This window comes from Saccopteryx leptura, chromosome 3 (assembly GCF_036850995.1).
Source record: "Saccopteryx leptura isolate mSacLep1 chromosome 3, mSacLep1_pri_phased_curated, whole genome shotgun sequence".
In the NCBI taxonomy this organism is placed as follows: Eukaryota; Metazoa; Chordata; class Mammalia; order Chiroptera; family Emballonuridae; genus Saccopteryx; species Saccopteryx leptura.
In genome coordinates, this window is record NC_089505.1 from 107368507 (window position 1) to 107395417 (window position 26911).

A 26911-nucleotide genomic window follows, 5' to 3' on the forward strand; every position below is an offset into this window, starting at 1 on the left:
CTCTGTGTCTCTCCTCTCTCTGTGTCTCTCCCTCTCCTCTCTAAAATGAATAAATAAAAAAAATTGAAAAAAAATTACAGCAGCCTACTCCTGCTATAACAATGTTTTTATTTATTTTTTATTTTTTTAAATTTTTCTGAAGTTGGAAACGGAGGCAGTCAGACAGACTCCTGCATGTGCCTGACTGGGAACCACCCGTCATGCCCACCAGGGGCGATGCTCTGCCCATCTGGGGTGTCACTCTGTTGCAACCAGAGCCATTCTAGCACCTGAGGCAGAGGCCATGGAGCCATCCTTAACGCCCGAGCCAACTTGACTCCAATGGAGCCTTGGCTGCGGGAGGGGAAGAGAGAGACAGAGAGGAAGGAGAGGGGGAGGGGTGGAGAAGCAGATGGGCGCTTCTCCTGTGTGCCCTGGCCGGGAATCGAACCCGGGACTTCTGCACGCCAGGCCGACGCTCTACCACTGAGCCAACCGGCCAGGGCAACAATGTTTTTAAAAATCAGCTTTATTGGAACAAAATTGATACACAGTAAATGGCACATTTAAAATGTACAGTTTGAGCCCTGGCATAGCTCAGTTGGTTAGAGCATCATCCTGATACACCAAAGTTGTGGGTTCAATTCCTAGACAGGGGATATACAAAAATCAACCAACGGCTGTGGCAGGTGGCACAGTGAATACAGCATCAACCCGGAGCGCTGAGGTCCCCGGCTCAACCTCCAAGGTGTCTCTATCTAGTTCAAGCCCTGGTCAGGGCACATATGAGAAGCAATCAATGCCACAACAAAGTGGAACAATGAATTGATGCTATTCTCTCTCTCAAAAAAAGAATCAGCCAATGAATGCAGAAATGGTTGGAATAACAAATTGTTTCTAAAATTTTACAGTATTTTTCAAATAGCCCTGGATGGGTTGCTCAGTAGATGAAGCATCATCCCAGCACAGCAAGGTCGCAGGTTCAATCCCCAGTCAGGAATGTACAAGAAACAGTGTACAACTAAGTGGAATGGCAAGTTGATGCTTCCTCTTTCTCTCCTCCCTCCCCATTCCTCTCTCAAATCAATGGGAAAATTAAATAAAATTTACAATTTGATAGGTTTTTAACATAAATGTATACAAGAAACCACCTCAATCAAGATAGTGAACATATCCATCACCTCTAGAAGTTTCAACATGCTCCATAGGACTCCTCACCCAACCCCCAGTATCCACTGATCTGTGTTCTGCCACTAGAATTTAGTGAGCCCTTAAGGTCATACCGTTCAGACTACTTGCTTCATTCAGTTCAGATCAATTCCTAAAGCAGAAATTACAAGCAGCCAAAAGTTAATTCAACTCAAAGGGAAGATTTTGGTTGGTTGATAGTGTATTTTAATACGTTGCCAAAGTTTTGTGGTTTTTTTTTAATAATTTTATTATTTTTAAAAACTTAATTTTTTTGTAACATAGAGGGACATACAAGGGAGAAAAATGAGAAGCATCTATTCTTCGTTGTGGCACCTTAGTTGTTCATTGATTGCTTTCTCATATGTGCCTTGACCAGGGGGCTACAGCAGACCGAGTGACCCCTTGCTCAAGCCAACGACCTTGGGTCCAAGCTAGTGAGCTTGCTCAAACCAAATGAGTATGTGCTCAAGCTGGCGACCTCGGGGTTTCGACTTGGGTCCTCTGCTTCCCAGTCCGACGCTCTATCCACTGTGCCACCACCTGGTCAGACAAAAAAAATTTTTTTTGTTACTGATGTTAGAGAGAGGAAGAGGGATGGAGGGCGTCTGATGTGTTCCTGCATGTGCCCTGTCCAGGGATCGAACCAGCAATCTCTGTGCTTTGGGACAATGATCCAACCAACTGAGCCAAACATTTAAAAAAAAATGATATATCTATCTTGAAAAATATCTGGCATTACCAGGCCTAAGTCTCTGCTTGAAAACAATGTGCAAGAACTCTGACTACAATCATCACCATTCCTAATGGTCTCCCTGTCTCAATGGCAGATTCTAATATCGTTGCTATTGTTTTTTAAGATTTTATGTATTCATTTTAGAGAGAAGAGAGAAAGAGAAGGGGGGAAGGAGCAGGAAGCATCAACTCCCATATGTGCCTTGACCAGGGAAAGGCCAGGGTTTTGAACTGGCGACCTCAGCATTCCAGATTGACACTTTAGCCACTGCACCACCACAGGTGAGGCTATTGCTTTTTAAAAAGGAGAAAGTAACATTTTAACCTATGTTTACCAAATTTTGTTATTGCTTGCCTGCTTACTCATTACCCAGCTGGCCCCTGTAGGCCACAGTTGATCCTTCTTGTTACACTACTTCACTCCCTGTTCTTGCTTATGTACTTTATCACTTTCTTCATATGGAAATCCATCAAGGCCTGATTTATATATTACTTCCTCAACAGATTTCCAATATACTTTTCTGGAAATAATCAGGCCGTAGTTTCCGGAGACCTGGATTCTAAACCTTTCTGGGCTTGAGTTTTACTATTCTATTACACCGTATTCCTTTCAGTGTTACCTGATGAACTTGTGATGCCTAAAAGGGAAAGACCACTGTCCAGGAGTCTCTAACTGGGAAAAATACTTTACATCTTAAAGAGTCCTAAAACAATGCTGATTTGCACAATAATTAAAACATTTTCTGGCCAGTGGTGGCTCAGTGGATAGAGCATTGAACTCGAACTCGGACACTGAGGTACCAGGTTCGAAACCCCAAGGTTGCCAGCTTGAGCGTGGGATCATCCCATGGCCTCTGGGTTGAGCCCATAAGTCACTGGCTTGAGCTAGGGCTCACTGGCTCGGCTTAAGCCCCCCAGTCAAGGCATGTATGAGAAGCAATCCATGAACAACTAAAAGTGGCACGAGTTGATGCTTCTCATCTCTCTCCCTTCTCTCTCTCTCTCTCTCAAAAAAAGAAAAAATTCTACCCCCAGAAATCCTAGGCTTTAGGACAGGATTTAGCCAGTAGTTCTTGTAGTGTTATGATGTTCATTAATTTGTAAGCAAATAATTTTATTTATTTATTTATTTTTTACAGAGACAGAGAGTGAGTCAGAGAGAGGGATAGACAGGGACAGACAGACAGGAACGGAGAGAGATGAGAAGCATCAATCATTAGTTTTTCATTGCGCGTTGCAACACCTTAGTTGTCCATTGATTGCTTTCTCATATGTGCCTTGACCGTGGGGCTACAGCAGACCGAGTAACCCCTTGCTGGAGCCAGCGACCTTGGGTTCAAGCTGGTGGGCTTTTGCTCAAACCAGATGAGCCCGCGCTCAAGCTGGTGACCTTGGGGTCTCGAACCTGGGTCCTCTGCATCCCAGTCCGACGCTCTATTCACTGCGCCACCACCTGGTCAGGCAAATAATTTCAACACCTAATAGAACACTGTAATAGAACTTTCCCCAGACCTTGGGAGAGAGCTACGACAAACTATGTAGAGCAGTGGAAGGCTCTAAAGCAGGGTCGGGAACCTATGGCTCGCGAGTCAGATGTGGCTCTTTTGATGGCTGCATCTGGCTTGCAGACAAATCTTTAATAATAAAAAAAATAACGTTAAAAATATAAAACATTCTCCTGTATTACAATCCATTCATTTCCTACCGCTCATGTTCATGGTTGCGGGTGGTTGGAGCCAATCACAGCTGTCCTCTGGGACAACGCCAAATTTTTATTGGATAATGAGTAATGTACACGGGTTGTATGACTCTCACGAAATTACATTTTAAAATATGTGGCGTTCATGGCTTTCTCAGCCAAAAAGGTTCCCGACCCCTGCTCTAAAGTAACCTTTCAGCTGGGCCTCAAAACATTTTGTTTTTGCCAGAAGAACATTTTGAAGCTGGAATAACACCTGCAAAAACCTGGGAAGTCCTGGAAGTAATAAAAGTATAATAGTTGGAGCAAAAAAAAAAAGAGACAGAGTGAATGGGCAGAATCAGCTGGAAACCGAAGCCAACCATGTAGGCATTGAATTCCAGGCGTGTGGGTTGTTGGTTTTTATTCCATTATCTATAGGCAACTGGATCAAGAATTGTGATCTCACATCTGGAGAAAAGTTTGGCTTTTTAAACCTTTATCACAGTGCAAGAGACTTCCTTTGTGGAGGGCTGCCAGCTCAGGAACCTGCTGAGGCTAAACTTCTTGCAGTGGCTCCTCAGCCCCTTCCAAAGAGGGACTCGTGTGCTGGTAATGGAGAAGGGGGAAAAAAACGAAACCTACTTTGATAAATGTTTACCTTGATTCCTCAGGGAAAGAAGGCCATGATGGTGAGAGGCAGGGTAATCCAGCAGTTATAAGTGCTGGTGCGGGACTTCCTGCTCTAATCACACAATAGCGATGTGGCATGGGCAAATTATCAACCTTTGCCTTAGCCGTCCTCAGCTGTAAAATGGCAATGACAAAATAGTACTTATCTTGATAAGTAGTTATGAGAGTTAAGCTAGTAAATAACCATGAGCGCTCAGAGAACAGCTGTTGTTGAACGCTTCCAACTGAATACGAAAATTGAGGCCTGGGAGAAGAACGAATGCCCAGGCACACAGCAAATTAATGACGAAGTTAGTACTGCAATACAGGTCTCCGGGGTTCCCACCCCAGTATTCTATCCCTCGTCCTCAGTTCCCAGACGGTCAGACTTGCTCACAGCAGGGAGGAAGGGTTGGTGGAGACCTGCAAGAAAAAACAGCCAGGCGTAAGGCTTTCGGAGCTGAATCAGCTTCTGAGCCACAGAAACGACGTCAACGTGCCTCCTGATACAGAAGGACGCTAGCTCCTTTCAAACCGCCAGAGTATCCGGCTCCTAGAACTAAAGCCTTTTCTAATGCATTTTGGGAGTTGGGGGTCATCCCGGTGCATGGAGGGACATGTAGTCCTTCCCCTCCCCCGCCTTCCCACCTCAACGGCCTCACAGGCCGCTTCGCTTTAATCTTTCCCAGCAAGCTCCGCGCAAGCGCCGGCTATTGATTGGCTGCGGGGAGCAGGCGGCTCTGCCGGTAGCGGTTACCAAAGGTTTCCGGTGCGAGGCTAGAGCGGGTGAAGCCGTCGGGACGTTGGCGGTGGAGTCCGTACTGCGACGCCTAGAGGGACGAGGCGATCAGAAGGTCTAGACCTGAGCGCTTTCAGCCGGTGGGTAGAAGCACACAGGCCCCCCGCGAGGGCTGAGGCCGGGCGGCAGGGCTAATACATGTGCGCATGCGTCGACGGGAGACTGGAGGGCGGGCGGAGCGCGCGGTAGTAGGGCGCGCGGGGCGTGGGTGGCTGTGTGCGCGCGCGCGCTGGTGGCCCACGTGGGGCCCCGGAGGCAGGGGAGGGACCGGGAATCGAGCGTCCCGCCACGTCAGTCACCGGCCGGGAGCCCGTTCCGTGCTTGGAGGATCCTAGAGGGCCGCGTTGTGCCGGGAAAAGGCTTCAGGAAAAAGGCCTCTCCTCCCTAGCTCCTGGAGCTGCGCCCCTGAAACCTTCCTGGGTACACCAGGCTCCCCTGGCCTGCGACCTGCCAGAGACGGGGAGAACCGTTGGTTCCCGGACCGTTTGTTTAAGAAGCTTTGTGCATCCGGTATTGGGATTTCTGATCTAGGCTGAGAAGAATTTCGAAGTCTGGAAATTAGCAAGTGTGATTGTTTCTGTAGGATCTGCTCCTCAGCTAGCACTGCAAACCACAATGAAGAACCAAGACAAAAAGAATGGGGCTGCCAAGCAATCGGGCAACACTTCCAACCCAAAGAGCAACCCGGGGCAAGCGGAAGCAGGCTCAGAGGGAACCCAGGGGCTACCCAGCCAGTCGGCCTCTGCGACAGAAGCTGAAGGTTCCACCAGCCAGGCTCCAGGGAAGACTGAGGGTGTGTGCCAGCTCTGCTTTTCCAGCGGGCAAGGGGAGGAGTTTGTGGTGTGTCAGTCTAGCTTCTGGAGTTGGAGGACCCTGTTTACCCAGAAAGGAGGAAATGTAGAATGAGGGGACAACAGTGCCAAGTCTCTAGGGTCCCCGCGGTGATTTAGGGAGTTGGTAGAGCCTTAGACTCAGCACAAGAACAGAACTCTTGAGAGAAGGCTCTGACAGGATTGAATAGGGTGGCAGTCAAATGAGGCACCCTATCTGCATGTCCAGGTTAGAAAGACTTCATGCAACTCAGGCACCAATAGGTAACTGCTCTTTATTCTTGAGGCATTTCTGGAACTTTTTTAAAATCAAGAAATTATTTTCTTTTATTATTTTTTTTTAATGTTATTGATTTAGGGGAGAAAGAAAGACAGGAACATCATTCCAGTATGTGTTCTGACCAGGGATTGAACCAGCAACCTCTGTACTTCCAGATGATGCTCAACCTACCGAGTTATCCAACCAGGGCTTCTTTTATTTTTACTTTTTAATGATTTTTTTTTTTCCCTGTATTTTTCTGAAGCCGGAAACGGGGAGAGACAGTCAGACAGACTCCCACATGCGCCTGACCGGGATCCACCCGGCACGCCCACCAGGGGGCGGTGCTCTGCCACGCTAGCGCCTGGGGCAGCGGCCGGGGAGCCATCCCCAGCGCCCGGGCCATCTTTGCTCCAGTGGAGCCTCGGCTGCGGGAGGGGAAGAGAGAGACAGAGAGGAAGGAGAGGGGGAGGGGGTGGAGAAGCAGATAGGCGCTTCTCCTGTGTGCCCTGGCTGGGAATCGAATCCGGGACTTCTGCACGCCAGGCGGACACTACCACTGAGCCAACCGGCCAGGGCCGCTTTTTAATGATTTTAGAGAGAGAGAAACATTGATTTGTTTTTCATTTATTGATGCATTCATTGGTTGAATATTGTATGTGCCCTGACCTGGGATTGGACCCCCAGCTTATTAGGTTAAGGCTCTAACCAAATGGGCTGCCCCGCCAGGGCAAAGGAAATTATTTTTGTGGGGAGGGGAAGGGGATGGACTAGACGTTGAATCCCTACTATGTGCCATCCCTATATACTGGATGCTTTCCTTATCTCTTGTATACTCACAACAAACATGATTGGGTGATAATGAGAGGTAGTCATGTCATTTTATAGGTGAATAAACAGAAGCTTAAAGAAGTTAGGCAACATTTAACCCAAACCAGTAAGTTTGGGCCTGATAAATCCCCACCAGTGGTACAACCATCTTATTTCTCACTACCCTTCATCATCTGCTGTAGGAGCACAAACCAAAACTGCTCAGTCTGGGGCTCTCCGGGATGTCTCAGAGGAGCTGAGCCGCCAGCTAGAAGACATCCTGAATACATACTGTCAAGGTGGGCCAAGTGAGGATGGTGCACAGGGTGAGCCTGCTGAACCTGAAGATGCAGAGAAGTCCCGGACCTATGCCTCAAGGAATGGGGAACCTGAGCCAGAGAACCCAGTTGTCAATGGTGAGAAGGAGACCTCCAAGGGAGAACCGGGCACAGACGAGATCCGGGCAAGTGATGAGGTGGGAGACCGAGACCACCGAAGGTCACAGGAGAAGAGGAAAGCCAAGGGTCTGGGTGAGCAGAGGGCAGCTACTTATGTGGCTGGTGAGGGGAGGGAGTTCGGACCTGACAGTCCTTGGGCTAGCCTGCTTTGCTGGGATTCAGAGGAAGCCCTACTACCCAGAGCAGTGCATCACACTGGTTTAATCATAGCCAGGGCTGTGGGGCCATAGAACAGAACTGTGCAGACTGTTCACTTCACAAGGGCTTCTGGCCTTGGGAGCAAGGGAGAACCGAAATCCAACTGGTACTGTGAGGAAATGGAGAGCAGGAGGCTTTTGTGGACTCCTTTGCCAGCCAGCACTATTTCTAACCTGGGCAACCCTGGGCAAGGCCTTTCTCCTCTCTGTTCCTTAGTTGTCACTTCCCTACAGTGAAAGAGTTGGACTAGACCAGGGTTGAAAACTCAAGCCAAGCTAACCAAGAGAGTGCCTACTTTATGCAAAAGGTTTACTGCCACCTGGTCCCACTGAGCTGATAGCATGTAAAACTACAGGCTAAACCTAGACAGCCACCTTTTTTTTTCTTTTAAGGAAAGCCAGAGCTATATGCAATCTCTAGATTGTTAACAGTTGGCAGCAGATATGCTAGGAGCCAAACAAAACTCAACTGTGGGTTGGATTTGGCTTGTGTGCCGGTGATTGCAGTTTCTACACTTATCTCTTAGAGCGGAGCCTCTGAGGCTTACCACTTCAGAAGCCTAGTACTAAGTATGTACGATAGCCCTCTAGGAAGACAGAGGCAAGACTGACTCAGGCACAGGCAGTTGGGGAAAATTATTTGGGTGAGGCTGATGTGGCTTGAAGAGTCAAAGTCAAGTGATACTGTACCCATGTCTTAGTCCCTGCTCACTCACCCCCTGTCAACTTAAAGAAAGGTTTTTTGTGTTAGTTTTTAATCTTAAGATCAAATATTGAAAGGTATATTTATTTTAAAGTTCCCTATTTGGCTTCCTCTGTTGATAAGAATCAGTTGTTCTCAAGGAGACCTATTCCTTTTTGCCTCCTTCCTCTTTCAGAAGGGCCTTCCTTGCATTGAAACATCAGGACTGAATTCACAGGTGGGACATCTTTCTTAAACCTGTTGGTAGAGCAGGCAGGGTTTTTTTTCCTCCCATTCCTGGTGCTCACCGTGGTGATTTCAGAGATTCAGTTGTTCACTTAATAAGCATTTGTTGAGCATAGCCTCTGTGGTGGGCACGAGGAACATCACTGGGCTACAGGTATAGGTAGAATTGAGTTGGCCCCAGCCCTCATGAAACACACAGACTAGCAGGGAAGGCAGCCAGTTCAAGCAGAAATATAAAGTATGATAGGGGAGGGCTGCATCAAGGCAGAAGAGTATGGGCCCAGGTCTGAAGAGGACCCCCAGAGAAGGGAGTACATGTCTTCTTTGCTCTCTGTACTTTGCAGGAAAGGAGATTACGTTACTGATGCAGACACTGAACACGCTGAGTACCCCAGAGGAAAAGCTGGCAGCTCTGTGCAAGAAGTATGCTGAACTGGTCAGTTCTCCCCCTTCTCTTTGCACCCTCTCTGCCTTGGAAAGTCAGCAGGCCACCCAACGTGGGGTTGAGGGTACAAGGACAGGTGGGTGGCTTAATTCCTCTTCAACTTCTCTGAAGCTTTTCCTCATCTAGTGGGGGTCAAGTCCCAGCCAGCCTCTCCTGGGCTGACAGTAAGAAAAGAAATTTCATATTCCAGCAGTACAGACCTAGCTCCGGGCCTGAGTTCCAGATGCCATGTCACCTCACCCCTGTGTACTTCAGTATGCGTCTCCCCGCAAATATGGAAATGCCCTGTGCCGTCATCACACTTAATAAAATTTATCACTTCGTATTCTCTTAATACCCAGTCCATAGTCAGATTTCCCCATTGTTTAAAAATATCAAGGTGATCAAATCAGGGTCCAGAGAAGGTTCAGTTACTATATTGGGTTAGACTTATTTTACCTTACTCCAGAGCTGTTTCCATCTTACTGCCCAGCTCTTTCCCCATAACACTGGCTTATTGCAGACCAGTTGTCCTGTAGCATGCCCCATTTTCTAGCATTGGGCATTTAACTTGTTCCTTTACTTCCTTAGTTCCTGTAAATAAAGTGGAAGTTAGCTGTAGAAGCTTGGTTCAATTCATGTTCAGTTTTTTTTTCATGTTCAACATTTTTTGGACAAGGATTCTCTGTAGGTGGCTCGCAGAAGAAACAGCATAATCATCCCACTTTTATTTATTTATTTATTTATTTATTTATTTTACAATTTTATTTATTCATTTTAGAGAGGAGAGAGAAAGGAAGAGAGAGAGACAGAGAGGGAGAGAGAGAGGAGAGAGAGACAGAGAGAGAAGGTGGGGAGGAGCTGGAAGCATCAACTCCCATATGTGCCTTGACCAGGCAAGCCCAGGGTTTCGAACCGGCAACCTCAGCATTTCTAGGTTGATGCTTTTATCCACTGCGCCACCACAGGTCAGGCTCCATCCCACTTTTAGAGATGAAAGATTGTTCTGTGGGTTCAGGTGGCACCAACCAGGTCCCTCCTTTGTCAGGTTCCTCATTAGATTTGAATTAATAGATTAATCCACCGAGAGTTATTGCCTAACTACTCATTTTTAAATTCTTTCATTCCATTCATATTTATTAGTTGGAATTCTCCTGTAAGGAACTTTTCTATAAAGTGGGAGAAATCATACCTGCCTAATGGGGTTATTTTATTTATTTATTTTTTTCAGAAACAGAGAGAGGGACAGATAGGGACAGACAGGCAGGAACGGAGAGAGATGAGAAGCATCAATCATCAGTTTTTTGTTGCGACACCTTAGTTGTTCAGTGATTGCTTTCTCATATGTGCCTTGACAGTGGGGCTTCAGCAGACCGAGTAGCCCCTTGCTCAAGCCAGCGACCTTGGGTCCAAGCCGATGAGCTTTGCTCAAACCAGATGAGCCTGCGCTCAAACTGGCAACCTCGGGGTCTCGAACCTGGGTCCTTCCACATCCCAGTCCGACACTCGATCTACTGTGCCACCGCCTGGTCAGGCCTAATGGGGTTATTATAATGATTAAATAAAGGAAAGGATATCAATAAGATTAAGATACCATCCTTGCCTGACCAGGCTGTGGCGCAGTAAATAGAGTGTCGGACTGGGATGTGGAAGGACCCAGGTTCGAGACCCCGAGGTCGCCAGTTTGAGCGCAGGCTCATCTGGTTTGAGCAAAGCTCATCGGCTTGGACCCAAGGTCGCTGGCTTGAGCAAGGGGCTACTCGGTCTGCTGAAGCCCCACTGTCAAGGCACATATGAGAAAGCAATCACTGAACAACTAAGGTGTCGCAACAAAAAACTGATGATTGATGCTTCTCATCTCTCTCCGTTCCTGCCTGTCTGTCCCTATCTGTTCCTCTCTGATACTCTCTCTGTCCTGTAAAAAAATTAATTAAAAAATAAAAGGATACCATCCTTTCAGAATGTTCTAAGATGGCAAGACAGGAGGACGTGGAAGCGAGTTGCTAGAAGGATGTTCTTGAGTAGACGAGAGGAGATGAGGTCTGTTACACCAGGAAAGGGGTCTGCCATGGTGAGAAGCAGGGCCAGGTCCTCATAAAGAGGAGAGGACAAGTGTATGTGGACTGGTGGATACAGAGCTTGTACCCTGTTCCTGTGGTTGCTTCTGTGTACTCAGGGAAATGGAAATGATAGTTTTAGCTGCCTGGGGCAGATTTGAAGAGAATGAAATTGTCTCGAAGAAGAATGTGAATTACAAGAGAAATGTATTAGGACTGCTGGGCAGACCAGGGGGCAGTGGTGATTGTGAATTGTAAAGTGAGATTCTTTGGGGATTTTTTTTTTTTTTTTAAGCTAGAAAGAGAGAGAGATAGTAAGGGAGAGAGGAGAAGTATCAAGTCATAGTTGTATCACTTTAGTTCTTCATGTGTTGCTTCTCATACGTGCCTTGACTGGGGGGCTCCAGCTGAGCCAGTGACCCCTTGCTGAAGCCAGCGACCATGATCATGTTGATGATCGCACACTCAACCCTCTGACGCTGATGAACTCGGGGTTTCAAGCCTGGGACCTCAGGATTCCAGGTCGGCACCTTTTTTTTTTTTTTTGTAAGAGAGACAAAGACGAGGGGACAGACGGGCATGAAGGGAGCGAGATGAGAAACATCAATTCTTTGTTGTGGCACCTTAGTTGTTCATTGATTGCTTTCTCATGTGTGCCTTGACCAGGGGGCTACAGCAGAGCGAGTGACTCCTTGCTCAAGCCAGCAACCCCATGTCCAAGCTGGTGAGCCCGCACTCAAGCTGGCGACCTCATGGTTTCGAACCTAGGTCCTCCACGTTCCAGTCTGATGCTCTATCCACTGTGCCACTGCCTGGTCAGGCAAGTGAGATTCTTTAAGCAAGGGCTGATTCAGTGCCAGTGCAGGAAAGGCAGGAAGTTGGTATACCAGGGTTGGGATTTTTCTGGGAAAAGGGGGCAAGAGAATTTCAGGCATAAGGAGTCTCAGCTGGGTAAGAAGGTAAGTGGTTATTTAAGAGAAAGTGAAAGGATAGTTGGATCATGGAGTAAATAAAGCTCCAGTTGGGTAACAGACCTTCTGGGACCACAGATTTTTTTTGTTTTAATGATGATGTGAAGCATCTAGCAGCATATTTTTTATTGATTTCTTTTAGCAGGAGAGAGAGAGAAGGAAGCATTAATTTGTAGTTCCACTTAGTTGTACATTTATTGGTTGCTTCCTTTATGTGCCCTGACTAAGGATTGAACCCGCAATCTTGGCATTTTAGGATGACACTGTAATTGAACTAGCTAACTGGCTAGGGCTGGGACCACAGTTATTGATTGGAGGAGATGAGCTAGGAAGGTATGTGGTGGTGCTGGCTTGGGAGGAGATCATGGAGGGGTGGGTATAGTTTTGAGTGATGACAACATGGCCAATTGAATTGTGTATAACTAGCCTTATGGCTCAGTTGATTAGAGCATCATCTGGAAGATCAGAGGCTGCTGGTTCGATACCCAGTCAGGGCACGTACAGAAGTGAATTGGCGTTCCTGTCTCTTCCTTCCTCTCTCACTAAAAATCAATCAGTAAAAAAATTGCCTGACCAGGCCGTGGTGCAGTGGATAGAGTGTCAGACTGGGACGTGGAGGACCCAGGTACAAAACCCCAAGGTCATTGGCTCGAGCACAGGCTCCTCTGGCTTGAGCGTGGGTACATCCAACTTGAGCGCAGGGTCACCGGCTTGAGTGTGAGATCACATACATGATCCCAATACTTGTTGGCTTGAGCAAGGGGTCACTCGCTCTGCTGAAGCCCCCTGGTCAAGGCACATATGAGAACACAATGAACAACTAAGGTGCTGCAACGAAGAATTGATGCTTCTCATTTCTCTCCCTTCCTGTCTGACTGTCCCCATCTGTCCCTCTCTCTGACTCTCTGTCAAAAAAAATTTTGCCGCCTGACCTGTGGTGGCGCAGTGGATAAAAGCATCGACCTGGAAATGCTGAGGTCGCCGGTTCGAAACCCTGGGCTTGCCTGGTCAAGGCACATATGGGAGTTGATGCTTCCAGCTCCTCCCCCCCCTTCTCTTTCTCTCTCTCTCTCCCTCTCCTCTCTCTCTCTCTCTCTCTCTGTCTCTCTCTCTCTCTCTCTCCCTCTCCTCTCTAAAAAAAAGTGAATAGGCCCTGGCCGGTTGGCTCAGCGGTAGAGCGTCGGCCTAGCGTGCGGAGGACCCGGGTTCGATTCCCGGCCAGGGCACACGGGAGAGGCGCCCATTTGCTTCTCCACCCCTCCGCCACGCTTTCCTCTCTGTCTCTCTCTTCCTCTCCCGCAGCCAAGGCTCCATTGGAGCAGGGATGGCCCTGGCGCTGGGGATGGCTCTGTGGCCTCTGCCTCAGGCGCTGGAGTGGCTCTGGTCGCGACATGGCGACGCCCAGGATGGGCAGAGCATCGCCCCCTGGTGGGCAGAGCGTTGCCCCTGGTGGGCGTGCCGGGTGGATCCCGGTCGGGCGCATGCGGGAGTCTGTCTGACTGTCTCTCCCTGTTTCCAGCTTCAGAAAAACAAAAAAAAAAAAAAAAAAAAGTGAATAAATAAAAAATAAAAATAAAAAAATTTTGCCTGGCTTGTGGTGGCGCAGTGGATGGAGCATCGACCTGGAACACTGAGGTCACTGGTTTGAAACCCTGGGCTTGCCTGGCCAAGGCACATATGGGAGTTGATGCTTCCTGCTCCTCCCCCTTTCTCTCTCTCTTTCTCTCTCTCCTCTCTAAAAAAAAATGAATAAAACCTTTAAAAAGTTTTTTAAAAATTTATTTTTTTTTAATAGGAAAGAAACAAAAGAAATGCGGGTAGTCTGAATTTGGGCATGCTGTAAGACAGGGGTCCCCAAACTACGGCCCACGGGCCGCATGCGGCCCCCTGAGGCCATTTATCCGGCCCCCGCCCCACTTCCGGAAGGGGCACCTCTTTCATTGGTGGTCAGTGAGAGGAGCATAGTTCCCATTGAAATACTGGTTAGTTTGTTGATTTAAATTTACTTGTTCTTTATTTTAAATATTGTATTTGTTCCCGTTTTGTTTTTTTACTTTAAAATAAGATATGTGCAGTGTGCATAGGGATTTGTTCATAAATTTTTTTTATAGTCCGGCCTTCCAGCGGTCTGAGGGACAGTGAACTGGCCCCCTGTGTAAAAAGTTTGGGGACCCCTGCTGAAAGGGTTAGGTACACATTGGGTTTAACAGACTGAAGGAAAAGGAATACATGAATAGACTGTGGGAGATAAAGCTAAGCTGGGAGAGGACAGGGTACAAGGAGGAGGTTAAGAACTATGAGAGCACCTGGCCGGTTGGCTCAGCAGTAGAGCGTCGGCCTGGCGTGCGGGGGACCCGGGTTCGATTCCCCGCCAGGGCACATAGGAGAAGCGCCCATTTGCTTCTCCACCCCCCCCTTCCTCTCTGTCTCTCTCTTCCCCTCCCACAGCCAAGGCTCCATTGGAGCAAAGATGGCCCGGGCGCTGGGGATGGCTCCTTGGCCTCTGCCCCAGGCGCTAGAGGGGCTCTGGTCGCAACAGAGCGATGCCCCGGAGGGGCAGAGCATCGCTCCTGGTGGGCGTGCCGGGTGGATCCCGGTCGGGCGCATGCGGGAATCTGTCTGACTGTCTCTCCCCGTTTCCAGCTTCAGAAAAATACAAAAAAAAAAAAAAAGAACTATGAGGCCAGGGAGTCAGAAGGATTGTCTGTTGATAATGAATGAAAAGGCCACGATGTGCCTGACCTGTGGTGGCGCAGTGGATCAAGCACCGACCTGGAATGCTGAGGTCGCCTGTTCAAAGCCCCAGGCTTGCCCGGTCATGGCACATACAACAAGCAACTGGGAGTTGGTGCTTCCCGTTCCTCCCCTGCACTTCTCTCTCTCTCTCTCCTCTCTAAAATTAATAAAATCTTTGAAAAGAAAATAGGAGTCATGTTAAAGAGAGAAATGGTGCACAGTGCTAAAGCTTTTGAGCAGGGGGAGATGGGGTCTTTTTTTTTTTTAAACAACTGGGGGGGTTTTGTTTGTTTTTTTATTCATTTTAGGGGGGGGAGGAGCAGGAAGCATCAACTCCCACATGTGCCTTGACCAGACAAGTGCAGGCTTTTGAACCACCAACCTCTGTTCCCAGGTCGACGCTTTATCCACTGCGCCACCACAGGTCAGGCAGAGATGGGGGTCTTTTGATGAGTACAAAGAGGGATAGCAGGTGTTCTCTTCTGAGGGCACGAGTGTCCCCAGAGTTGGAGGAATGTGATGGTCTGAGACTCTTGAGAGCTTTATCTCTGGAGTCAGAGTTGGGAGGGAAACTGGAATCTGGTTACATACCTCTTGTCCTGTCTGAGTGTCCATTTCTGTATCCTTGAGGTACAGGGGCCTTTGGGGTTATTGTGAGGAGCAAATGGAGTGTCTGGCCTGAGCTATTATGGCTGAAGTTGGGGCAGTCAACTTCTGAGCTATTATGGCCAAGGTCAGATCAGTTCAGGAGGCCCTAAGCCCCCATGGGGAGAGCTGCACAGGACACTTTTCTCCCTCCTGTCCCCAGCTGGAGGAGCACCGGAAATCCCAGAAGCAGATGAAGCTCCTGCAAAAGAAGCAGAGCCAGCTGGTGCAGGAGAAGGACCACCTGCGTGGTGAGCACAGCAAGGCCATCCTGGCCCGCAGCAAGCTTGAGAGCCTGTGCCGTGAGTTGCAGCGCCACAACCGTTCCCTCAAGGTAGGCTGGCTGGGTCACCGGAGAGGGTCAGCAGATTGCCTTGACTTCCACTTATCTTTGGTGGCTGTCCCCTTAAAAACTAGCACAGGCTTTCAGTATGGAAGTAGATTTCTCCAGGAAAGCCCTGCCTTACTGAGGACTACTTGTAACCATTTGACATGTTAGCTGCATTAAGTATGGTAAAGGCTACATACAGGGCAAAGAGAACCCAGAGTGCAGGCCTTTAGGGGTTCTCAATTCCATCCCAGTCCCCAGGTCAGCTGGGGTTCGGCGCTGACCAGCAGCTTTTCCCAGAGTTGGTCAGTCGGGAACGTGGGTCCTTTCTCTTTGTTCTACCTCTCCTAGGGTGTAGTCACTCTGGCTAAAGTCTGGTCACTACTGTGACTTCCTTTATATATTTTTCACAGTTTGGATAGTAAATATATGGTATGTTGCAACTTGCTTTGCTATTTTTAGTTTGTCTTTTAAAATATTACAAATATGTCCTGACCCACTAGCTCAGGTGTTTAGGGCATTATCCCAATATGCCAAGATTGTGGGTTCTATCCCCGCTCAGGGCACATATAAGAAATAACGAATGAATACATAAGTAAGTGGAACAACAAATTGTATTTCTCCCTTTCTCTCTCTCTCTCTCTCTCTCTCTCTTTCTCTCTCTCTCAAAATTAATAAATTTTAGGGGTCCTGACCTGATAAACTCAGTTGGTTAGAGTGTTGTCCCAACATGGCAAGGTTGTGGGTTCAATCTGCGTCAGGGCACATAACAGGAATCAACTAATGAATGCATAATAAGTGGAACAATGAAGTGATGTTTTTCTCTCTTTATCTTTCTTTCTAAAATTTAATAATTTTTTTGTGTGTGTGGTGAGAGAAACAGGATGGGAGAGAGATGAGAAGCATCAACTCGTAGTTGCATCGCTTTAGTTGTTCATTGATTGCTACACACACACACACACACACCACACAACCCCTACCTTGACCTGGGGGCTCAAGCTGAGCCAGTGACCCTTTGCTCAAGCCAGTGACCTTGGACTTCACACCAGCAACCATGTGATCATGTTGATGATCCTGCGCTTAAGCTGGTGACCCCTCACTCAATCTGAATGAGTCTGTGCTCAAGCTGATCCTCAGAGTTTCAAACCTGGGATCTCAGTGTCCCAGGTTAGCACTCTGTCCATTGCGCCACCACTGGTCAGGCCCAAATTTATTAGAAAGTCAATATAAGGGTTTTAAAAGTGACAAAAGTATAACAAATCAAAGGTGGCACAGTGGATAGGACATCGACCTGGAATGCTGAGGTTGCCAGTTCAAAACCCTGACCTTGGCCCTGCCCGGTTAGCTCAGTGGTAGAGCGTCGGCCTGGCGTGCGGGAGTCCCGGGTTTGATTCCCGGCCAGGGCACACAGGAGAAGCGCCCATCTGCTTCTCCACCCCTTCCCCTCTCCTTCCTCTCTGTCTCTCTCTTCCCCTCCCGCAGCCAAGGCTCCATTGGAGCAAAGTTTGCCCAGGCGCTGAGGATGGCTCTATGGCCTCTGCCTCAGGCGCTAGAATGGCTCTGATTGTGGCAGAGCATCGCCCCCTGATGGGCATGCTGGGTGGATCCTGGTCGGGCGCATGCGGGAGTCTGACTGCCTCCCCGTTTCCAACCTCAGAAAAATACAAAAAAAAAACCCCTGACTTTGGCCCTGGCCAGTCGGCCCTGTGTGTGGAAGTCCCGGGTTCGATTCCCGGTCAGAACACACAGGGGAAGCACCCATCTGCTTCTCCACCCCTCCCCCTCTCCTTCCTCTCTGTCTCTCTCTTTCCCTCCCACAGCCGAGGCTCCATTGGAGCAAAGTCAGCCTGGGTGCTGGGGATGGTTCCATGGCCTCCACCTCAGGTGCTAGAATGGCTTTGGTAGCAGCAAAGCAACTGCCCAGATGGACAGAGCATCGCCCCCTGGTGGGCATGCCAGGTGAATCCTGGTCAGGTGCATGTGGGAGTCTGTCTCTCTGCCTCCCTGCTTCTCACTTCAGAAAAATACAAAAAATAACAAAAAGAAAAAACCCTGCGGCCTGACCTGTGGTGGCGCAGTGGATAAAGCGTTGACCTGGAAATGCTGAGGTCACCGGTTCAAAACCCTGGGCTTGCCTGGTCAAGGCACATATGGGAGTTGATGCTTCCAGCTCCTCCCCCCCCCCCTTCTGTCTCTCCTCTGTCTCTCCCTTTCCTCTCTAAAATGAATAAAAAATAAAAAATTTAAAAAAAAGAAAAAACCCTGCGCTCGTCCAATCAAGGCACATAGGAGAAGCAATCAATGAACAAAGTGAAGCAACTGTGATCTCACTGCCTCTTTCTCTCCCTCACTCCCTCTAAAATCAATAAATAATTTCCATTTTCTCATTTACACAGTGCTTTACCTTTTCCTGTCTGTATATATAGGGCTTGTTTTCTTTTTCAGGTTTTTTTTTTAAAGACTTTATTTATTGATTTTAGAGAGAGGGAAGAGGGGGAGGAGGGAAAGCATCAGCATTCCAAGTCGATGCTTTATTTACTGTGCCACCACAGGTCAGGGGGGCTCGTTCTTTTTAATATCATTGTATGGATATATTGTATTGTTATCAATGTCTTTAAGGTATTTTGGGGTTGTTTTCAATTTCTCAGTATTATATATGGAGAGTTACAGTGAGAATTCTTATTACATATACCCCTGGTTAATTACATAGAACTTAGATAAATCTCAGAAGTGAAAAGTATAGGTCAAAAGAGTATGCAAATTTTTAATTTTAATGGGTTTTGCCAGATTGTCTTCCCACTGACAGTGTCTAAGCGTCTAATTCTGTACGACCTTGCCACCCCTGGCTATTACTGACTCTTACCCACTTGATTTGTTGGGGAGGGGTGTCAAAGATGAAAGCACATTAAAATGAGACTCCTTAACAGATCAGGAAGAGTAGGCTTCAGGAGTCAAAAGAACTTACGTGTGTGCCTGCATTTTTCTAGGGGAGACTCACATGAATCACCTGAGATAACATCTTGGAACCTGACTATTCCTTACTTTGAGCACAGGAAGGCTGGTGATAGAGAGCATCCTAGGCTGGTTGGGGGAGCAAGAGATGATGGAGCTGGGGTTGACTTTTCTGCCCAGGAAGAAGGCATGCAGCGGGCCCGGGAGGAAGAGGAGAAACGCAAGGAGGTGACGTCGCACTTCCAGGTGACGCTGAATGACATTCAGCTACAAATGGAGCAGCACAATGAGCGCAATTCCAAGCTGCGCCAGGAGAACATGGAGCTGGCTGAGAGACTCAAGAAGCTGATCGAGCAGTATGAGCTGCGAGAGGAGGTACGGACAGCCACAGTGGCAGGGAATTGGCAGGTTCTGCGTGTGGCAGGTGCTGGCACTTTTCAGGTTTCACTCCATTCTCCCATTCCTCCTCCTCCTCCTCCTTCGCTGGGAAGGGAGCAATGTTGTGCGTCCTCGTATAGACGATGAATTGAAGTAAGGACAAAAGAGTGGCTGGCGGCCACATGACCACAGGTCTATAGTATCTCTCCTAAACGGCAAGCCAGGTATCTTGTAGAATTAGAACTGTTCAAGTGTTAGAATGGAGATATGTTCGTGCACTATATTACATAGCACCTCCCAGCAGGGTCTTGCCTGTGGCAGCACCCCCAAATCAGACATGTTAATATTTATGCAGCTACATTTCTGAGGATATGCATCTAGATTATAATTACCCATACAAAGGTACAGGTCAGTTTGTCTGCCAACTTTTGACAGTTGCAGTTTTCAGAATTATTTAGAATTTGAATTCACGGGCTGAGGAGCTGGACCTGTGGTCAGGGATCAAGTCCAAAGGCTACATCCTCTGATTCCTTGCTGCTCCACTGCCCCTGTCACCAGAAAGGGCAGGATATCACTGTCTAGCCTGGCTTTGGCTGCTTCCTGGGGCACTTGAATCCCTCTCTTTGGGGCCTCTGTTTCCTTGTGAAAGAGTAGACTGGCAGTTTCCTTCTGGCTCTGGACCACAGCCCTTTCTAGGCCCTGGGTGTGTGCTTATAGGTGGGAAAGGCAAGACCGTGACCTCTTGGGCTCACAGTCCAGTATTGTAGTCATAGTGTGCATGGCCTAGAGGGGCTTCCCCTGACCTGTCCTACACGTTGTCCTACTCAATCTGTCCCTGCACTTTGTCTTCTCGGAACAAGGCTGCTTGTTATGCATTTGGTTTGAGAGGAGTTGGTTTGGTTCTTGTCCCTTGGCACTGAGAAACATGGAGGTTTCCTGAGCCACCATAGAGTGAGCAGCTACTTCAAGAACCTGCAGACTCTTCCTCCCCCCACCCCTCGCTTCACCCCAAGGAAAAAATAAGACGTAGTACTGCCTATGGGGGTAGAGGTGAGGGGCTCCAAGTACTGCCTATGGGGGTAGAGGTGAGGGGCTCCAAGTACTGCCTATGGGGGTAGAGGTGAGGGGCTCCAAGTACTGCCTATGGGGGTAGAGGTGAGGGGCTCCAAGTGCTGTGCTCCTCATTTATTCCCCACCCCTAGTCAGATTCAGGCACTGCCATCCTGCCCCTTGAGCCTCTGGACTTCAGATCACAGGTGACTGAGATTTATCGTGTCTCCAACTGGCCACATCCCCAGGCTACCTTCCATTCCCCATTCATAAATACATTCCCTGCATTCTTTTTTCAGTTGCTTTCAGCTTTGAGGTAGCACACGAGTCTATCATCTTTGCTGTGTTCCTGCTCTCTCAGCCTGTCCCAATTCCAGGGCTCCTCCACAGTTAGGACAGCCATTCCCTGGGATATTGACTCCTCACCTACAGACAGAGCAGAGCTCTGCCGATAGAGCTCAGCTGTTGTGTGTTGGCAGACATGTCATTTTTGCTCACTCTTCCCACTTACAAGGGAGTCGGGCTACAAAAAGTAAGGGTGGTCAGCCCCATGGATCGATCTCTCTTGGGGCTAGAGATTTGAGTATTTATTACTTGGCTTCCTAGGAACAGTTTTTAGCCATAAACCCTTGCTCACCCAGGACTGACTCAGTGAGAGAGAAGTGAGGTGGGTAAACTTTCCAGGAAATTGGTGCCCACTACCTATGGTACACACAGGAGTCCAGTGTGCAGTGAGAAGTAAACTTTCCAGGAAATTGGTGCCCACTACCTATGGTACACACAGGAGTCCAGTATTTCAGACTGAAGTGCGAGGCTGGGCAGGAGGCCCCAGCATCTGTAGCCACTGGGCCTCCCTGAGAAAGGGGGCTCCTGACAGGCGGACCCCTCCCACCATGCTTTCCTGCAGCATATCGACAAAGTCTTCAAACACAAGGACCTGCAGCAGCAGCTGGTGGACGCCAAGCTCCAGCAAGCCCAGGAGATGCTGAAGGAGGCAGAGGAGAGGCACCAGCGGGAGAAGGACTTTGTGAGGCTCAGGCCCTGGGGCTTGTGGGGGAGGGTCTTGAAAGAGGTGGGTTGGGTTCGGGCTTAGCTCCTAGTCGAGTTTGTATGGGAAAGGTTGCTGCCTGGCCAGATCAGGGCCCTGCTTCCTCAGACACCAGTCAGGGAGCAGGAAGCCTCAGCGGGTTCTGCTATGCATGCAAAAATTAAAAAAAAAAAAAAAAACTGCTTGGGGCTTCTGATAGGGTCTGGTCTCCTGTCTTGGAAATAGCTCCTCAAAGAGGCAGTGGAGTCGCAGAGGATGTGCGAGCTGATGAAGCAGCAGGAGACCCACTTGAAGCAGCAGGTAAGGCAGTGTATCCTGACCCTGGGCCCCATCCTGCAGAGAGGGAAATGGGACCCTCATTCCAGGACTGCCTTGACTGCTATGTGTCCTTGCTGAGTCTTTGTTCTCTCTGGGCCTGCCCAGCACCTGTGTGATGGTGACCAGGTGGCTAGGTGAGCTTGAAGGACATTCTTCCTAGGCAGGAGTACTGCTTTTGAGGAGATGGGGACAGATGGTTGTTTTTAATTCTATAAATTCTACTTAATTCTGAAGGGAACATTTGAAAACTTAAATATGTCACCCCAAATCTTACTTTTTAGGCTTACATTAGAATTGTTGGGTCAGAGGGCCATGGGTCTGAGTGTGTTGACCAGATGTGCCCTCCAGGGGAGTTCAGCCTTACCTGTGAGCTTCTTTCTCACCCAGCTTGCCCTATACACGGAGAAGTTTGAGGAGTTCCAGAACACTCTTTCCAAAAGCAGTGAGGTGTTCACCACATTCAAACAGGAGATGGAAAAGGTAACACCGGGCCAGGCTGGGTCTGTGCGGGGGCACATTTGGAACGGGCACCTCACTGAGAGTTGTTCACAGAGCCGGTGTGCGTGAGAGCGAGGGTGGGGCTGTAAGGAGGCATCACAGCCTTTCCCCCCTCCCGCAAGCGGCAGTGGTAGGTGCCCTTCCTGGGTTGTCCTGGAGAAGGGGCTGTCCTGTCATTTCCTGTTATTAGCAGTGGGCTTTTTACTTGAGAGGTCCTAAGGGTGGCACAGAAGGCACTGTGTCCTGTAAGGCCTTGCCTGCCCCATTCTCCACCTTGGGGACACAAATGTAGACGGCCTTGAGCCCTAACCATTTTCTCTACCTGTCACATAATCCAGATGACTAAGAAGATCAAAAAGCTGGAAAAAGAAACCACCATGTACCGGTCCCGGTGGGAGAGCAGCAACAAAGCCCTGCTGGAGATGGCTGAGGAGGTGGGCTGAGTGCACGCGGCAGTGGGGTGGGGTGTGCAGTTCCTGAGGATCGGGCCATTTCCCGTGGTCCTAGCAGGGAGTGATGCAGATAGCATGTGGTGGAGCTGGGCATGTCAGTCCAAGTCCAAGACACTGCCAGCTCTCGCTGGGGAGTTGGTGACCCCAGTCATAGGACTGCAGTAGAAGCAAAGAGAATGAAAGGAATAAAGGAACAGTAAAAACAAGGGGTGCCAATGATGCTTGTAGTTTGTATGCAGAGTCGCCCTGATCATTTAATTTTGTAGGTTGAGATGGAGGAGAGGAAAGTAACTCAGTGCTAGAGCAGCTACTGCAGCCAGACCTGCAGAGTGTCTTTGATAGCAGTTCATTGACCCTTCCCCCTCCAGGTCTGTGAGGTTGATGTTCATAGAGGAGTTTAACAGACAAGGAAATAGGATCAAAGGCCAAGTACTTTTTCAAAGTCATCTGGCAGTTAAATGGAAGAATACATTGTGTCTAAGCCAAGCCCCTCTGCCACATCATATTGCCCTCAACTGACAGCCAGGTCTTGACATAAACCAGGGCTGTTTAGCTTGACCAGGCGGTGGTGCAGTGGATAGAGTGTAAGACTGGGAAGTGGAGGTCCCAGGTTTGAGGCCCTGAGGTCGCCAGCTTGAGCGCGGGCTCATCTGGTTTGAGCAGAGCTCACCAGCTTGGACCCAAGGTCGCTGGCTTGAGCAAGGGGTTATTCGGTCTGCTGTGGCCCCACGGTCAAGGCACATGTGAGAAAGCAATCAATGAACAACTAAGGAGATGCAACGAAGAATTGATGTTTCTCATCTCTCTCCCTTCCTGTCTGTCCCTCTCTCTGACTCTTTCTGTCTCTGCAAAAAAACCAAAAACAAACAAACTTAAAAACCAGGGCTGTTTACTTCAAAGGGGCCAGCTTTGGGACTCCAGTCTGCTCCCGGCATGTTTTCTGCCAATTGGCAGTTTTGGATGGATGGAGGTTTGATGGCATGACACTGAAAGGCCTCCTTTCTCTCCCTAGAAAACACTCCGAGACAAAGAGCTAGAGGGCCTACAGATGAAAACCCAACGGCTGGAGAAGCTGTGCCGGGCGCTGCAGTCAGAGCGCAATGATCTGAGCAAGAGGGTACAGGACCTGAGTGCTGGTGGCCAGGGCCCGCTCCCTGACAGCGGCCCTGAGCAAAGGCCAGAGGCTGCTGCCTCCAAGGAGCAGGGTAGCGAGGGGTCTGTGGTCCAAGCCCCAAACTCCCCAGGAGCCACAGAAGCTCCTTGCCGCCCTGGAGCAGCAAGCACAGAAGCATCAGGCCAAACAGGGCCCCAGGAGCCCACCTCCACCACCGCCTAGGGAGCCTGGTGCTGGGGGCATGCTGGAAGGGAGCCAGCAGCCCAGCCAGGCCTTGCCCATGCAAGGCTCCCACTACTAAGCAGTCCAGTGCTGAGACCCAGGGTGCTCTGACCTGGCTGGTATCTGACACTGCAGTTTTGGATTTCGTGGGTCAGTTTTACGTACATACGACATATGTACAAGGCCTCATATGTTTGTATCGTGTGAGATAGGCTTGCATTGGAGGTGGGTGTACAGATGAAGTCAGTACCTCTTCTATGAGCTGAAGAGTCAAAGAGGAGCATCATCTGTAGTCACCTTCACAGTGACCTGGCAGGACAAATGACTTGAACATTTCCCTGCCTGATTTGAGGCTCAGACCCCTCCCTCCCTGCCCTTCAGGGATCATGACAAGTGACACACTGGGCCTTGGCTGTGTTTCTCTTGTTAGCAGGGCTTGGGCAGCTCTGGCTCTCCTTGCTCCCCTGGAAGCTCCTTTATTTTTCTTAATCTGGGAAGGGGTCCCTAGGCAGAGCCATGGCAGGGCACGCAGAGCTGGTGATGAAACCACTTTCCTGCCTAGGACACAGGACCTGGAGAATGTTTCTGTGTGGGGTGATGCGCTGGTAGGGAGCCCCCGGGCACTGCTTCCCCTGCCCTCTGGTAGTGCCAGGACCAGGCCAGTGATGCTTCTCAGTAGCCTTATCATTCACAGGTGCCTCTCTAGCCTGCACAAATGATTGACAAGAGATCACCCAAAGGATTCTCTCTGAAGGTTTTTGTTTTTGTTGTACACGACAGTGTCTGTTTTGAGGATCTCCTGAGGGAGGAGGAGTAGTGCTCTAGCAGTGGTGCCTGGGTTCCTGGCCTCTAGCGCCCCACCACCCTCCCCACCCCACCCCACCTGGCACCTTTGTCATGTTGGTGCCTAGGTTTCCTGTTTGAAGAGATCAAACTACTAAGAGAAAGGGAAGGGCTTCTGATAGCCTGACCATAAGCTTCCCTGTGGGTTTCCATTCTGGAAGGCCGCTGCCAATTCCCATCACCACTTTCTCCATGCAGTTGCTGGCCCCAGGATCAACTGTCCCCAGTGGCTTTGTGAGTTTTTCTGCTTCCTGCCCCCACCCACAATGTGCAGTCCTTGAGATCTGCTCGAGGTCCATTGTCAAGGAATATGAGCTAAGGTGACATCCCACTTCCTGTGTGGGAGCCCCAACTCTTGTCTGACGACCGATAGATAAGAATAAGACTCAACAATTGACTGAATCTGAGAAATCCACAAAATAGGTGCAGATATTTGTGGCTCTCCCCACCCCATACCTCCAGAGCCCCCTGCCCCTTACCTGTTACTCTACTCTGAAAGTTCTGCTGTTTGCAGATGTGCCTAGGATATTAACTAGCCTTTGTAAGGAAACATTTTATGAAAGAACAGATGGGTCCTGGATCAGGAAGCAGGGCTTTGCCGGGCTTGGGGTACTATGTCCCACCTCTAGCTGGCCTCAGCTTCAGTGTAGCTGAGGGAGCCACAGACCATGGTGAACTGGCTGTTGAACTGCTGCTTGCTATATTTCCTAAACGCTTATCATACAGGTCTTTTCATCTTCCACTACGAGCCCACTTTCAGCCCTTAAATCCCTCTCATAAAATACATTGGTGAAGAGTAGTAGTAAGTGCTCCTGAACTGTGTTCTGACTTGGACCAGAGATGGCAAATGAAAGGTACACCATTTCCCCTCTGTCCCCATAGCAAGTACCACTAATCTGCTTCAGAGTATTCCTGCTCATCCCTGGTATTTCCTCATTTTTCGAGGTTTCCTCAGCAACCTTGTAAGTGTAAGTGCTGAAACCTGTACCATCTCTGGCTGAGATACTGCTCTCCTGTGGAGAAGTGTTTCCTAAGGTCTTTTCTTCCCCTCTGAAATGCCTCTTCCTGTTCCAATAAGGCTCCTTCCCCCAGCCCCTGTGCCAGCCCCGTACAGGGCTTACTGGGCTATGGAAGCACAGGAAAAGGCAGAAGCTTCTGCTTGCCCCCTTTTCAGATCAGGTAGGCCTGCAGCGGCCCACATGATTGCCTGCCTCACTTCAGCTACCTCTTAAAGCCCATGGGGTTAGAGGGAGGGGGCTGTTGGAGCCCAGTGTGGTGAGTGGGAAGTTGGCACAGCAGCCCTCTGAAACCAAGTGTAGCTACTGTGGAACTTACAGTGAGCCGGGTGGCCCCAGCTAGACTTCCCAGGTCAGAAATAATAGGCCCTGCACAGGGTAGAACCTTCGCTCTCAGCTCTGGGCATCCTGGCCAGGCTACAGGCAGAAATCCCATTCCTCTAACTCCATTGACCAAATCTTAATCACTACAGCTGCTCTGCTTGCTCTGCTTTCCAAAGTCAGCCCGGGGACCTGGGTGCTGCCTACACCAGCCAGGAGCCTGGGTCAGATGGAGGGGAGGTAGCCTATCTGAAGGCCAGTGCCTTCCTCACTGGGGCAGGTTCCATGTACATGACCTCAGTTCTAGGACCAAGAGCTGTGTGGGTTTCTTAGATTGCTAGCTTTTCCTCCAAGGGACCACAGCAGGTGAGGCTCATAGCCCAGAGCCCCTGGCTCTGCTGACAGTAAATTGTGTTCAGGCCCTTGTCCAGCTGAGAGCTTCATGTACACCAGATTCTAAGGTGTCAGCAGCACTTTTTTTTTTTTTAATTACTATTTGTCGTTTGTTTGCCATGAGGTTTTTGGACCATGGGCTGAGCTCAGGCACTTTTCTGTAAGAGAATGTTATGTCTTTAAAAATGGTTATTTTCCCTCCTCCGCCATGGTGGCCCTCCCTGCTGAGGGCGACCCAGAGGCCAGAGGAGCTGCCCTGGTGTCTGCGGGGGAGGGCCAAGGCCTGCTGAGCTGATTCTCCAGCTGCTGCTCCAGCCCTCCCACCTTGCACAGCAGAGGGCCACCCCAGGGACAGCTGGGCACCTGTCTGGAGGAGGGGTGCTGCCATCTGTCCCTGTAACTGCTTCCCTAATGGCCCAACTTGGCCTCCGGATTTGTTTGAAGCTGGAAGTTTTGTTTTTTGTAATTTTTTTTGTTTCATTTTGGTATTCATAACAGCCAGGGACTTGATTTTGGTGTATTTTAAACCACATTAAATAAAGAGTCTGTTGCCTTATTGTTTCTCTCCTGACTGTTGTGGGCATTTGGTGCTTCTGGATCCAGCCAGCTACT

General features: G+C 49.2%; 1 protein-coding gene and 1 long non-coding RNA gene across 2 annotated transcripts; one reads left to right on the forward strand and one right to left on the reverse strand.

The window, feature by feature from the left end:
* Positions 1-1406: 1406 nt before the first annotated feature.
* LOC136399890 (uncharacterized) lies at positions 1407-5146 on the reverse strand. Its single transcript, XR_010750227.1, has 3 exons — positions 5010-5146; positions 4242-4675; positions 1407-1710 (listed from the first exon to the last, which is right to left on the reverse strand). It is a non-coding gene; the product is annotated as an uncharacterized lncRNA (long non-coding RNA).
* Positions 4963-26862, forward strand: TXLNA (taxilin alpha). Its single transcript, XM_066375720.1, has 11 exons — positions 4963-5131; positions 5635-5844; positions 7154-7480; positions 8878-8969; positions 15530-15700; positions 18827-19021; positions 20982-21101; positions 21348-21422; positions 21828-21920; positions 22277-22372; positions 23403-26862. The coding sequence occupies exons 2-11, from the start codon at positions 5667-5669 to the stop codon at positions 23724-23726; spliced, it is 1671 nt and encodes a 556-aa protein (XP_066231817.1). The 5' UTR covers positions 4963-5131; positions 5635-5666; the 3' UTR covers positions 23727-26862.
* The last annotated feature ends 49 nt before the right edge of the window (positions 26863-26911 follow it).